Source organism: Centruroides sculpturatus, unplaced genomic scaffold (assembly GCF_000671375.1).
Source record: "Centruroides sculpturatus isolate CEXI.00-Female unplaced genomic scaffold, Cexi_2.0 scaffold54, whole genome shotgun sequence".
Lineage (NCBI taxonomy): Eukaryota > Metazoa > Arthropoda > Arachnida > Scorpiones > Buthidae > Centruroides > Centruroides sculpturatus.
In genome coordinates, this window is record NW_019384340.1 from 578,088 (window position 1) to 592,430 (window position 14,343).

General features: G+C 28.2%; 2 protein-coding genes across 10 annotated transcripts; one reads left to right on the plus strand and one right to left on the minus strand.

The window, feature by feature from the left end:
• Positions 1-465: 465 nt before the first annotated feature.
• On the plus strand, positions 466-5,447 carry LOC111633810 (DNA repair protein XRCC2-like). The gene is made up of 2 exons (XM_023378450.1): positions 466-536; positions 4,506-5,447. Exons 1-2 carry the CDS (start codon positions 498-500, stop codon positions 5,328-5,330), a joined length of 864 nt encoding a protein of 287 aa, XP_023234218.1. The 5' UTR covers positions 466-497; the 3' UTR covers positions 5,331-5,447.
• A 1,532-nt stretch (positions 5,448-6,979) lies between these two features.
• Positions 6,980-13,371, minus strand: LOC111633737 (ubiquinone biosynthesis protein COQ4 homolog, mitochondrial-like). 9 transcript variants are annotated; one of them, XM_023378383.1, is made up of 8 exons: positions 13,332-13,371; positions 12,737-12,963; positions 11,482-11,549; positions 10,392-10,535; positions 10,168-10,264; positions 8,330-8,432; positions 7,672-7,895; positions 6,980-7,218 (listed from the first exon to the last, which is right to left on the minus strand). In XM_023378383.1, the coding sequence occupies exons 4-8, from the start codon at positions 10,444-10,446 to the stop codon at positions 7,059-7,061; spliced, it is 639 nt and encodes a 212-aa protein (XP_023234151.1). In that variant the 5' UTR covers positions 10,447-10,535; positions 11,482-11,549; positions 12,737-12,963; positions 13,332-13,371; the 3' UTR covers positions 6,980-7,058. The 9 variants fall into 9 exon arrangements, with proteins under 9 accessions (XP_023234151.1, XP_023234160.1, XP_023234147.1 ...); XM_023378392.1 differs by lacking the exon at positions 13,332-13,371 and adding an exon at positions 13,045-13,072 and having other exon boundaries at positions 12,850-12,963; XM_023378379.1 differs by lacking the exon at positions 13,332-13,371 and adding an exon at positions 13,045-13,072.
• Positions 13,372-14,343: the final 972 nt, after the last annotated feature.

Sequence of the window (14,343 nt, forward strand, 5' to 3'; positions counted from 1 at the left end):
CGTAAAGGCTGGAAACAAAAGAAATTTTTTTACAGTCTTTTTTTAAATTACAGTATGCTTTGATTTGCCGAATAATATTGAATACGAACCGCGTTTCATATACTGTATATCTATTTGAATGGCCCTTTGCCGCGTTTGAGTTTGACATCGCTGTCCTAAAGGCTTGCTAAAGTATAATGTCTAAATATAAAAATGTAATAGTAATCATTATTATTAATAAATAAATTTTAACGAATAAAAATTACGATTAATTAATTGTAATTATAACTTTTATTTGTCAAATAATAGATATACTGTATATACTTTTAGTAAACTTCATAAGAATAAATAAAATAATAGAATATTAATTTTAAAAATAATGTTTAAAGAAAAAGTTATGTGAATATATGTGAAATTTGGTAATAATTTAATAAGTAATTATTTATGAGAAATAATAGTAGTAATTCACTCACTAGAGGGCGATCGATCGCGGCACACGTGGCGGTTTGTTTGATCCGATGGAAGAATCTGTTATAAAATGGGAAACAGGAATACAGGTTAAATGCGTTATAATTAGTTTTATATAATATAATAAGCAATGCAGAACTATTTTCATAAAATTTGGTTTCGTAATGAGTTTCTCTAAATATTAGGGGTATCCATACCATGCCAAGGGCTCAATTCAAGCTCGAATGATACCTTAACTGAGCTGTAGAGCATACTCATAGGAACAAAACAGTTAAAGGAACACATAACTCTGCGAGATATAACATTGACTAAATACAAATTATGCTTAAATTTACATGTACATGAAGTAAATTTCTATGAAATTAACTTCAAAGGTATAAAAGTTTGAAGATAGAATTTTTTCTGTCACAAATGTCAGTGACAACAAACAGGATGTGGCCGGAATGTGCTGTCGTGTCGTAGTGGCACACAGTATAAAAAAAAGTATCGATAGCCAATATGTAGTAATGGTAGCTGCTTGGTAAAAACAGTTTTATATGTTCAGTCACTGTATGTGAACTTGCGATAGTTCTTAGAAAAAGTACACTGGTTATATATGACAGTTCACGCTGTAAATTTGCACACTAAGTAGATCTTTTCAATGAAAATGGTGTATGGGTTAATACTGGTGCACCAGATTTATTTACAGTATTTATTATTAACTGTATTCGCATAAGAAGTCAAGGAATCTTTGAAGGGATCAACAGTCAAAAAAGTTTGAGGACCCCTGTTGTAGTGTGTGGCTACAGAGTTCTTGTGCATGATACCTGGAAGTTTGTTCCTTTCTATTACTCAAGGTTTATTTAGTTCTCATGTTTGGGGTTAAAAGTCATAAAAACTATCTTTGATACCTGTTATAAGGCAGGTTGAGAAATTTTCTTAAACAATATCCAAAGTGAATTACCACATGCCAAGTTGATTTTCTTTTGAAAACTCCATCATACTTGTGCCCATCTTAATCAAAAATGAAACTATTAATAGAGAACATAATCTCATGTATAGAAACTTTGTAGCCACACTGTAAATACATATAGCCTAATAAAAAAAAAAAAAATCACTTTAAGCTTCCCGACCTCCTAAACCTGTTACTGGTGTGCAACATGTATAAGATATATACAGCGGGTGACAAACATTTTCGAACTCCGGTGCTGAAATTAGAGTGAACTTTGTCACTTCAAGCTTGAAGTGATTTTTTTTTGTTTCAGTGAAATATTTATAATTATCAAAAACTGATTGCATTATAACAAATTTTTAGATTCTAATTTGACTTTTAAATAATAATTAAAAATTATGAAAAATTAATGACTATTTTTATAAATGTTAAAATGATTATAAGATAAAAATGTTTATCTTTTGTTTATGATACAGTTAAATATGATTTGTTTAAAAATATGACTTTTAAAAATCCAATACATTGTGTAGATAAAATTTTGCCAGTTTATCATCATCTGTCAATGATTAGTCAATTATTTTGTAAGACTAAATTTTTTAATCTAATAACAGATATCTGTTATTCAATGTTGTTATTTTGAATATGATATTATGTGGGATTTTATTTAATAAACTTAATGATTGTATTTCCATTAATTTGAAATTTGGAACAGCATGCTGTAGTTTTTTCATGAGTTAGGATTAGTTTTTTTCATTACTTGGGATCATATCCATAAATGTAAATTTCTTTTGAAGGTTTTAGAAGCTATTTATGTGACTTTTCCTTGTGTTCCCTCTTATTTAAATTGGGAAGGAATTTAATGGCATTACGTTACATGTTCAGGATTTGCATACTAAATAACTAATTAAATGAAATGGTCTTTATATTTACTAATCAAATTACCCTTTAGAAAATTACTAGCTGTGTGTGGCTGGCATTCCTTGGGATTTTAACTGGTGAGGTTAGGTTGGGAAAGGATGATAGAGACAATGGACTTAGTAACTAAAATGTACATTTATTGACCTGAGTATTTATAACAATGAAACCTCAAAAAACAAAAAAATTGCTTGGGCTTAAGAGGGGATGTAGACCATCACAGAAAACGTATCAATATAGTTTTTTTTTTTTTATACCCTGTGGACACTGAGGGCCTCTTTTAGCAAGCCCATTATGGTGCGGCCAGGTGATGAGGGACAGGGTCTGACAGATCTGGATGGACCACCATTGAAAAATTCCTGGAGATTTTTCGACCCATCCAGATTCACTCCCGGGTCCCACAGAGTAGTAGTAGCTGCCACCTTGACTGCTCAGCCATCCACCTGTCAAACCAATATAATTTGGGCTAAGTAACCATAAACACAACACCAAACACTGAAAAAAATCTACCATACATATATATATATATATAAAGTGCCATCTAGCACAGTGACCTCAGTTTTTCCAACTTTGTGCATGTTTGATAATTTTTCAATAATTACTTTTTAATGATAGTTTTCCAAATAAATACTATTCTTCAATATTACAACTTTCTTATAGATAACTGCTTGATGAGCAACTGCTGATTTATATATGTTGCTATCTAGCAAACAGACAGACAAACAGAAATCCATTATAGTTTAATTATATATATAATTACAATAAGTGTAATTAATAATATATATAATGCAGATTTTGAGATCATAGGTATGCGTAAACTTTCTTCTGAATTGACATTCAAATTATGAAGTTTGATTAAAATATGTTCAGGCATTTTCCTGAGATGCAGTAACAAACATCCAAACAGACTGATTGTTACAGTTTTATTTATATATAGATTAAATACATTGGTATATATTTTCTTTTAAAATGTTTAAAAATACTAATGTTTTAAAAATATTGTCAAAATAATTAGGGGAGCGTGATTAATTAGCTGCTCTCATTGAGGAGTGGCAGAGAATTCCCCAACATTATCTCAATTCCATGCCATGCAGATTTGGCCATTTATTGAGAGCCCAATATCCTACTAAAGTCAGTATAATCAATAAAAAGTCAGTCCTGGTTGTGCATATTATTGATTCAAAGGCATATTTTTTCACACTACTATATGTTTTACTGTACTGTCCATAACAATAACATCTGACATTCAGAATTTCATTGTAAATAATTTTCTATGCAACATCTCTTGATTCCCTAATTGCTTTGACCAGTGTATGTTTTCATTTGATAAATTATTTCCATAATAATTGAAGTATTCACAAACAACAGATTTTTCTTTGTATAACTTGTTTTATTTATATTTAAATATTTTTTATGGCAATTCTGGTAAAAGTTTGTCAACAGGGAGGATTAAAGCTTTGATTAAATCAAGAAGCATCCAGTTTCAAAAGACTTTATTTATTAAATTCAAAAATATAACAAAAAGATAAACTATCCAAGTTTTGTGATTTACCTTAGAAGTGTTTTGTGTTACTTCCTATAGTTACACAAGCAATGTCAAGACAATAGCCTAATTCCTCCCACACTTGTGCTAGCATATCCACTGTCATTGACTCCATAACAAAAACAATGATATTTTTATGCTTAACTAGGATTGTGGCACATACAGCAATCAGCATACCTAGACTGTACATAATCTAATGTATATTTAATTCGTCAGACTATATATTGATATATACTGTAAATGTATCCTAAAAGTTTAGAATTATAAATCAAAATGAATTATTGTCAATATATGTTTAGATAATTACAAAAAACTGGTACTTTATCTGCAAAGATGAAGGAAAATAAAATAACTTTCATATTAGCAACATGATTTAAGTAATTTTAAAGTTATTATTATTATTATTTCATTTACTGTATAAAACAACTATGAACTAACTTGCCAAAAACTTTTTCTGTAGTTCACATTTTTAGTTTTATATTGTCTATATTTAGAAGATATATTGCATAATTTTATTCTATTTAGTTCTATTCATTACAGTATTATTTATCAGTCATTTGGCTTTAATATAATTATTAAGCTTCAAGATGTTTATATACTTTTATTTAATTTCTTCAATACAAATTGCGTATTTTAAAATATAATTTTCTTTTTTTTTTTTAATTTCAGTTATTAGCAAGACTTGGATCTCGAGATTATCTCGCTAATCTTGATCCAGTTATATTTCCAAATTTACGTCCAAAACAAGTAGTTGAGGTTTATGGTAAAGCAGGATCAGGAAAAACTGAAATTTTGTATCATTTCATTAGTCAATGCATACTTCCAAAGTCTTGGAATGGAATAATACTGAATGGAATTGACTGTAATGTCTTACTTATTGATAATGATTATCACTTTAACCTGCTGAGATTAGTTACACTAATAGAGAAGCGAATTCATCGGGAAAATTCAAAAAGACACGATAATGTTATTAATTTGCACGTTAACAATGTATTGAGTTTTGTTAAAGAAAGATTGCAAAAATTGCATATACTGAAATGTTCCAACAGTGAACAATTTCTTATCACATTGTGCTCATTGGAAAAATTATTAACAGAAAATGATATAAGTGTTATATTTGTAGACAGTATATCAGCATTTTATTGGTTAGACAGAATGAATTTTATGGATAATTATAAGAAATTAGAGGATTATTATGGATCTATGGTGATGACTTTAAAGAGACTAGTTAATGATTATAATCTGATTTTGATTGCTACTAAACAAGCCTTGATGAAAAATACTGAACCTGAAAGCGTGGCAAATAAAAATGCACCACCAAATATATCATTTGATTTCATGGGAAAACAATGGAAAAAATTAGTTGATTATTGTTTATTTTTGAAAAATAATGTTGAAAATAATAAATCATTTTTAAGCATCTCTGTTATTAATGAAAATATGCAAATTAACTTGAATGCTAAAATTACAGACTGTGGCTTAGAATATATGTAAATGTTTAACATTATTTTAAATAGTCTAATAAACAAAATATTTTGTAATTTATGTTTTCTGCTGAATTTTAATGTACCAATAATATACAGATATACCGTAACTTACAATGGTCTGCTGTTCTGACAGTAGCTCATATTTTATGTCAGACTTAATCTGACAGTATATAGAAATGAAAACAATGCTAGATAGTGAGGTCATGTGATAGTAATCTTAGTATAATAATGTTTTATGATGATACTTTTGTAACTATTTATAGTAATCAAAGTCAGCAATGACAAAAAAACAGAATGTGCATTATGGTAAATTAATCCAAGATTACACAAAACCAATGAACCTGCATAAAAGAACTACTCACTTTGTACTCATTTGAGAAACAAATGTTTTTGTCTGTTTTTAAAAGGACGTTCTCAGGCTGGTGTTCTAAAATTCGAATTGCACATTTTTGGAATGAATCATAAACTTTACATAATCATTGATGATTGGAGGATGGTGATTGGTGGAATGTTTGTACATAGCAACTTGTGTGGTATGTGGAATATATATATATATATACATACACACCACAGGTTCAGGATTGAGTCCTCCTCTACAGGTTCTGCCTGAGTCCCTGGCATATGTCTACAAGGCCTTTTGATATGTCAGCTTTTCCTTTAGACAGGTGGTAATGTGCTGACGTGGCTCCTATGTATTCTAATTTTTCATTGGATTTCTTGTCTATACAAGGGATGGAATATATCACTGGTGAATATTGCCAAGTTGTCAGATCTTTGGTATTTTTAATTAGATTAAATATGGATGGGCTCCTTTTGAGGGCCATATTGGTGTTGTAGTTGCAGGCTGTTTCTCTGTGTATAGAAGTTAATCATGCATTATATGTTACCACCTTATATATATCTGGAGCAGGTTGGGAGCTAGAAAGGACTCATCAAGCATCATGTTATGCATAATGCTTGATGAGCCCTTTGATGATTTTTTTATTGTAACCATGACTGACTGCCTGTTTTACAATGTTGTTAAATTCCTGTTGTCTTCATCTTGAATCTATTATGTGTGTATGTTCTTCAGATCAAGGAGTTAAATGCCAACCTAAAAGATTAGGGATCATGAGAACTTGACAGTATGAATTGGGATTGAACCCTGACATGAAGGTCCATTTCAATTGGGCCAAAATTATACATAGAACAGTGGATAGATCATGTATCACATATCAGATATCTGGAGTTAATAGAGATCTACAGGGTGGCCCAAAAATCAAAACCATCAAGTATAAAGAGGAGGACTCAATCTTGAACCTGTGGAATATATATATATATATATAACAGAAGCACATACCATGCAAGTTGTTATGTACAAACTTTCCACCAATCACCATCCTCCAATCATTGATGACTATATTTAGTGTAGGTATTATGAAGTGTATTATAGAGAATATGAGGTTATGCATATAATCATGTAGATGGCAGTGTAGTTGCTATACCTCATTCAGCTATATGCACCTTGGGTTTACCAATACAGCTACTACGCAAATGCTTTGTTGGACGACCTTCAACTCTTCGAAGTTAAAATTTCAGGTATATCTTTACATATAAATACTATATATTTATTTCTAATTCTGATTTTAATGTTATAAAAAATATGTCATGTATTAATATAATTATTTTATTGTAAACATTTGATTTTCTTTTTACAATGCATTTAATGATATATAATTATGTAGTCTCAAAACTTTTACTTAAAAGTTGGTGGAGTTAAGATGTTTAACTCTTTATATAAATCTTCTAATGGCTGTTCCCAACGTTGTTCATAATATACATTCATAAAGAATTTTGCTTTATACGAACATTCTAAGGCCCAAGGTAAATAAGTCATCAGGTATTTTTGTCTTTGGCTGGAAAAAATAATAATTAGTTGTTAGTCACAAACATTTTCAAAAAATGCAATCAAATTGCAAAAGTTTAATTGATATGCCATTTATAAATAGATTTTGGAAATGTTTAAACAATTGTATACAATTGTACAGAATGACAATAATAATTAGAATTATCCTGCAATATTTATTCATTTATTTTGTTTTCTTCTATTGAAAAAAATTTAAAAATTTATAATTTTATGTCTCTAAAATTATAACTGTTACTATTATTATTTTGCTCTGTATAATCTTGCAATTCAAATATTTTTTAACACAATGGTAGAACATATTTGCATCACACATGGATTATACCTGTCATAATATGTAATTATTAGTATTTATAATTTAAAATTAAACCAGTTACGAAGGAAAATGAAAACCAAACTATTAAAAAATTTTTTCTTCTGAGCTTCAGAATAAATGAAATTTTACCTTTTAGTAAATCTTATTGGTCCAAATACTCCACCTGCAATACACATAGGTAAGCCAGTTTGAATGCCTTCAATCCACTTAACGACAACTTCTCCCATCATATTTATAGGCATGTTTAATATAGCATGAATTAAATCATGAACTTCTCTATATCTTTGCATTACATAAGCCAATTCTACATTGTCAACAAAATGAACTGGTTGTCGAGTATCTGGACTAACTTTCTGAAATATAAATTAATTTAATTTGATATTTATTCAAATTGTATAGTCTTAAATCAACTTTTGCAATTTTCTCTTGTATACGTGCATATTAAAGTACTGTATTATTGACTAATTTAAAATTCCTAACACCTTAATGGAAGTATTTATAGGTGACAATTATTTTATATTAAAATTTTATAATTTCCAAATAGTTACTTCCTACAGGGATTCCAAAAAAATTTTTTTTGGAATTCCTAGGAAACTATTTGGAAATTATAAAACTAACTATATAAATATTTTAAATGAGTGAATGATGATTGACTTTGATTCAATATAATTTGAAATACATATAATTATAATTGAAATCATAATAAGGAAGATAGAATTTATTATTATATTACATTTATGTACATTTTCTGTGTACCTTATTTCAAACAATAAAATTGAAAACTTACATTTTTGTTAAGAAAGGAAAAATAAGCGTGACCTAAAGTTCCGTCTGGAAGTTTTTGTAAAAACCTTAAATCAATAGTTTCGCTATTAATTCGTGGCTTATCCCTGTAATTAAATGTTTTTATTATGATTGTTCATAATAATAATAAGCTACATTTAAATTTCTGTTTATATTATTTAACAGTTATTATTCTGTATATTTTAAATTTTATAGTAAAATACAAAGGTATGTGCTAAAATTGTTTCCTTTTTTTCCTATCTCATTGCTTTTACCATAAATTATTAATTTTATAATTGTAATTTTAATTAATAATAATGCTAATAATTTCACAATTTTTGGGCTTGTCATACATAACAGCCTTTTCTATTACTACTTTTTATTATATTTGTCAAGATGCATATTGGACCAATAGTCCCTCTTCAATTGGCTTTTTTCAATGTTTACAAATTTATAAACTACACCTTCTGTTTAAAGAAGGTTAGTTTATAAATTTGGATATACTGTAGTTGTTCAGAACAAAATTATAATGAGGGTTTGAAATTAGACAAATATTTGGACAACAGGGCAGAAGGAACAAGCAATAACAGAACAGTGTCATTGGAGTGGTTTAAACTCAAAGTAGTTTAATAATAACGTATTTGGAACAAAGTTGGATAAAAGAATGAATTGAAAATAAGTTGTTTTGAATGAAAGAAATAAGTGGGTTTTATATAAAAATCAGTAATTATTAAAAATTATATATTAATAGTTTTTAATAGTATCAAATTAAAAGACAAGAAGAAAAGAAGATAAGAACAAAAATGTTTAGTTGAAAAATTTAATTAAGTTAATTCAGTTCTATACAATGTAGTTTAAGGATAATTATCAGCAAAATGTGTGGTATAATAATTGTTATAAAAGTCAGTTTTTGCTTTAAATTTATTTGGAAACATCAAAAAAAGCCAACTGAAGAGAAACCATTAGTCTGAAATGCTTCTTAACAAATATAATATAAATTAGTAACTAGAAAAGGCTGTATATGTGCAGTTGTTGCTCTGGAAAATTTTAAAAAATTGCCATTCATTTTGCCAGTTTTAAATTTTTTCACCACCAGTTTTACTTACTAATCAATGCAGGTGCTAGTAGCCTTATTGGTTTGGAGTTTGGAAAGTAAAAGTAACATGTTAAGTGGTCACTTAGAAATAGGAATCATTTTTGAATAACTTTTTAATGAATAATTCAAAATAACACATTTGATCACAATGCTTAAACACTATTTCACAGGTTCTGTCATATCTAAATTTTTCGCTTTAGCTGAAGCGTGCTTTACGATTCAATTTCACCCTGAATGTTGAAATAAGTGGACTAAGGTTTCTATCGCCACTTTAATAAAAATATTGCCAAGTGGTGATTTTGGTGCTATGCAGCACAACCTGTATAGGTGTGATAATCCCATAAAGTTGTGAAATTATTAATTTTATAAATGTAATTTTAATTGGTAATAAGGATACTAAAATTCGTTATATGGATAATTATATTATTCTTTCGGCTACACTTTTGTAACATTTTAAACAATTTTTTAATGGGGCCACTATCACTTCTCTGGTTGTTTCAAAGATTTAATTCTAACAGATATTTATAGATACATACTATAACAATCTGAAGTTCAAAAGTTGTATAAAAATACTAAAGCATAATATTTTTATGAATTTGAATGAACTGTATTTAGCAAATAATCGACTATATGAATGTTTAAATTTTAAATGAAATTTAAAATTTAAACATTCATGTAGTAGATTATTAGCTAAATAACAGGTTAAAATTTTATATGAATTTATAACAAATGCAATTATTATATACCTAAGAATAGCTTGTCCTTCTGGATCTTTTAGCATCTTTTTATGTATATTTTTTAAAGCTAAATAACCTGTTGTTTCTCCTAAGACTGCAACCATATCTATAAATGAAAATAATAAATAAATCCTATTTTGAATACACATGCTTTCTCAAATGTTAGTGTTATAATAATACATGAAACAAATTAAGAATTACATTAGTTAAATTTAAATTTTCCAAACTGTTACCATCTCGATAAGGATCTGCAATTGCCATTGTTGCAGAACCAATAGTGAGCAACATTTTTTGAAAGATAGAAGTTGGAATGTGTTCTGGATAAAGTGAATTCTGTGATGTATTGTCATTGTCATTCTGTAAATTATCTTTAGTTTCTGAAAATAAAAAAAAATCATTAATTAATTAATGCATTTACAAAAATAATTTCTTAACATTACAAATGACAGTTGAAATATGATTAATTGATGATTTGACAAAAACAGGTATGCACATGGATAAAATTTAATTTAAAAAATACAGTATATACACCATTCCAGTAAAACAATAACTCCAACAGTGACTGACCAGGTTTTTGCTTGTTCAGATTTGTCATTATTCATCTTTGATGTTTATGTTTTGCAAATAGATCTACAGATATACACAAATAAATTTTGCCAAAAATAATTGGAAAATCTATTATTAGTAGTATTTCCTTTGAATAAAATACAATAAGACCTTGCTTTGTGGCCATCCATGAAATTTCCCTGTAAAAGTGCCTACATTTTAATACATCAAACTCCAAAATGCAGTTTGATTTATTAAAATATAGGCACTTTTACAGAAGGAGCATAAAGACAACTTTTAATTAATAAGCATACGAACTTTGTGACTATTCTATGTACAGTACAAAATGCATAAACACAAATATTACGTTTAAAAACAATTAGATACCCGAATGAAGTTTTGTAGAAGAGAAGTGATCGGGATTAAAGTCAGGATTTGTAAAATCCGTAAACATTCGAATTACATTTCTGTTTAAATTAATATTAAACTTTTTTAAGAAACGACACATGTTTAACATCGACGCCATTTTAAGTGTTATAGCGCCCTCTGAGTATTTCGAACAAATTGATCGGAGATATAATTACTGTACGTAAAACAGTGGTGTCTCGTACTTCGAATTTAATTTATTCTAGGGACCGTTCGAAGTCCGAAACAATTTTCTCCATTAGAAATAATGAAAAATTAATTAAAATGGGGCCCCATTAAATGCAAGCTATATTTCACTACAAAAATATATTCAAACAAATTGTTAATTCTATTAATATTTAAAATTTTTACCTTCTACTATTAAAAGTCATTTTTATATGTCGACGGTGGATACTTTTACATACCGGTACACAATTTCACTGACAATAGACAAAATTTTAAACAACAGATCTGATCTCAACGTTTTTAAAAAATATCTTTGTTAATTAAATAACTTTTGATTCAGTTTCTTTATTGGGAGGCAATTTGAAAAAATTATAGATCTATAAATCCCCACTGTTGTCCGTCTATCCTTCCGTAATCTCGAGAACGGTGTTAGATAGATAAAAGTCGCAAACGGATGGAAAGCTTTAGGGGAAGATGGTCCCGTCTAACTATATACTGACTTCAAAATTTTTTCCTGAACAGATATATATACATGACCGGCATGACTTAATTGTTAACAGGAAAAGCATGATGTACAGGGGTATGACATTACTAAACTTAAGTGCATTGTGACGATGTAACAATAAATAATAACTCGCGTTTTACTTAGAATCGAGCTAAATTTAGCGTATTACAACACCATATAATGGACAAACGTCGAATCATAAACGTTTATAATTATAATGAGAAAGTCGTTTTTTCATTGTGAGTAAACTTAATACATGTATTAAAAATATTTTTTCAATTAGAATATACAGTAGAACCTCGATTATCCGCCCCCCGATCAATCGACCCCTCGGTTAACCGACCGTCCTAGTCGGCAAATTTCAAATGTCCGCTAGTGATGTGGCGCTACAATATTTGGCTATGTCTTGGCTACTTTAATATTATTTTTACGTGTTTTAGCTGGCAACACTCATTCGACCATGAAAGGGAGCCAGTATTTAAACGAAGCTTAATTTTCTAATTTTTAACGATACAATAGCGACGATTATTATTTTAAAAAATTTTTGTTAGGCTTAACATCGATGAAAATTCAACGCAAAGTAGGTTAATAGCGATATACTAATATACTAATTACATGGGATATAGTAATATACTACACTAATAATGGATTTTTTCATACTTTTCGGTTATCTGACTTTTCAATTATCCGACCAACCCCAGTCCCCAATTAGGGCGGATAATCGAGGTTCTACTGTAATTTTACATTTCAGACTGTTTCACCGACTTCCGGTTTTGATTTAAAATTCCGGTAGCAACCCTGTTTAAATCTGTTTTCTTAAGAAATATTTGTCTTAGTATTAAATATAAAACTTGTTTTCAGAATAATTGAAAAATATTTTGAAATTGGCAGAGTTGCCAGATTAAGCGAAAAGTCTGCTCGAACGCCTTATGCAACTTATTTTTTATTTTCTGCGACTTCCTACTTTAATAATGTTTTATGTAAACATTTGCTCAAAAAGTATACTACTTTTCTACAGAATTTTATACTATCAAAAAATTTTGTGCTACTTTTACAGTATCAGATCCGACAACATTGCGAAGACATGGATGTCAAATTCCGTTATTCTGGATGTTTTGTTCGACTGGAAAGGCGCTCTGGTTAATTTTGTTGAGGCAAGAATCCTTCAAAATAAAAAAATTTAAAATTGAAATTTTTAATTACATTTTTAAAATACAATAATAAATTACTGTGTAATTTATTACGTAATAATGGCATTAACAAAGAAATAATAAACACATTACAAAACAATAGAAAGAAATTGATTGTTGGTTTATTGTAATATCGTATAATAATAATTTTATCAAAAATGCAAGTCCTCTGCATTGAATTCTCATTTTAAAAAATGTCTCTCTAATGTACTGTACTTAAAACTATTCAGCAAAAATAGTTATTTATGACAATAACTCATTTTTTAAAGTCATTTTTAAGACTTACCAAAAGTAATAAAACAAAAATAAACTAAATTATTTCAAATAAAAAATTTATATACCTGAGACAAGTGTGCAATTTGTGCAGTTTTATTGAACTTTGGTTCTAAGTTGATCGAATGTATTCGTAACACGGATTGTAATTAATCATCAGTTAATTTGGATTTATTGGTACACATAATTAAGAAAGTTTTTTTAATACTCGTTTCGTAAAAGGGAAAAATTATCTGGTATTAATTCAAGATGGCGGATTATCCAACATCGCCAGTCGCATTTTCAGTGTTTGCGGGTCACCTTGGGTCTCACTTTATGAACTCCCGCTTTAAAACTATTTAAATTTAAAAATTTAATCTTATTATAATTATGTTAAATTTCTTTTAATATCAATATTTAAATAATATAACCACGCTTTCAAAATAAATTCAGTATTCTAATCAATAAAATATTAACTGAAAATGTTGATTCAAGATTCTAAACTGTATAAAATATAAATCTATTTAGATTACATATTTATTTCATTTCTAACATTCAATTAATTACAATGAAATTATATTTTTCTCTTGTTTCTGTTTTAATTGTAAAATAATTTTGTAACATCTCTTGTTTTATTATTTCCCAATCAAATATAATAAAATTGCTGATTTATTTCCTTTGCTAAAAATATATAATAAAAGTTATATTTGAATTTATTTTAAAAGTAATTTTTTTTTTCATTAAAATCGAATACAATTAAATTAAATTTGAGTATTGGAAGAATCACGTTATATCTGTCACGTTAAGTATTTAGAATGTTTCTTTATTAATAAAAAGTAGTGTTAAATATTTTATTTTCTGTTTAAAAAAAATTACATTAATTTTATAGGAACCACCATGCGCCACTTTAGAGAGAGAGAGAGGAGGGAGATGAGGAAAAACTCCCTCCTCTCTACAGTCCTAGTGATGATTCACGCATGTTTAATTAATCATAAACAATCAATTCATCTATAAATATGTGAGAAAACGATTTCCTCATTAAATCCATTGAATAAATAGTTAAGTTAGCGACATCCTGATTTTGATAATAGCCGCGTAAAA

What these genes read in the sequence shown, in the direction of transcription:
- LOC111633810 (XM_023378450.1), top strand. Translation starts at nt 498, where the DNA reads ATGGAAGAATCTGTTATAAAATGGGAAACAGGAATACAG. An exon ending in AATGGGAAACAGGAATACAG is followed by an intron (nt 537 to 4,505) that starts GTTAAATGCGTT and finishes TTTTAATTTCAG; the next exon opens with TTATTAGCAAGACTTGGATC.
- LOC111633737 (XM_023378350.1), bottom strand. Translation starts at nt 11,230, where the DNA reads ATGGCGTCGATGTTAAACATGTGTCGTTTCTTAAAAAAGTTTAATATT. An exon ending in GAAGGACAAGCTATTCTTAG is followed by an intron (nt 8,433 to 10,167) that starts GTATATAATAAT and finishes ATTTAATTACAG; the next exon opens with GGATAAGCCACGAATTAATA. An exon ending in CCAATAAGATTTACTAAAAG is followed by an intron (nt 7,219 to 7,671) that starts GTAAAATTTCAT and finishes TATTTTTTCCAG; the next exon opens with CCAAAGACAAAAATACCTGA.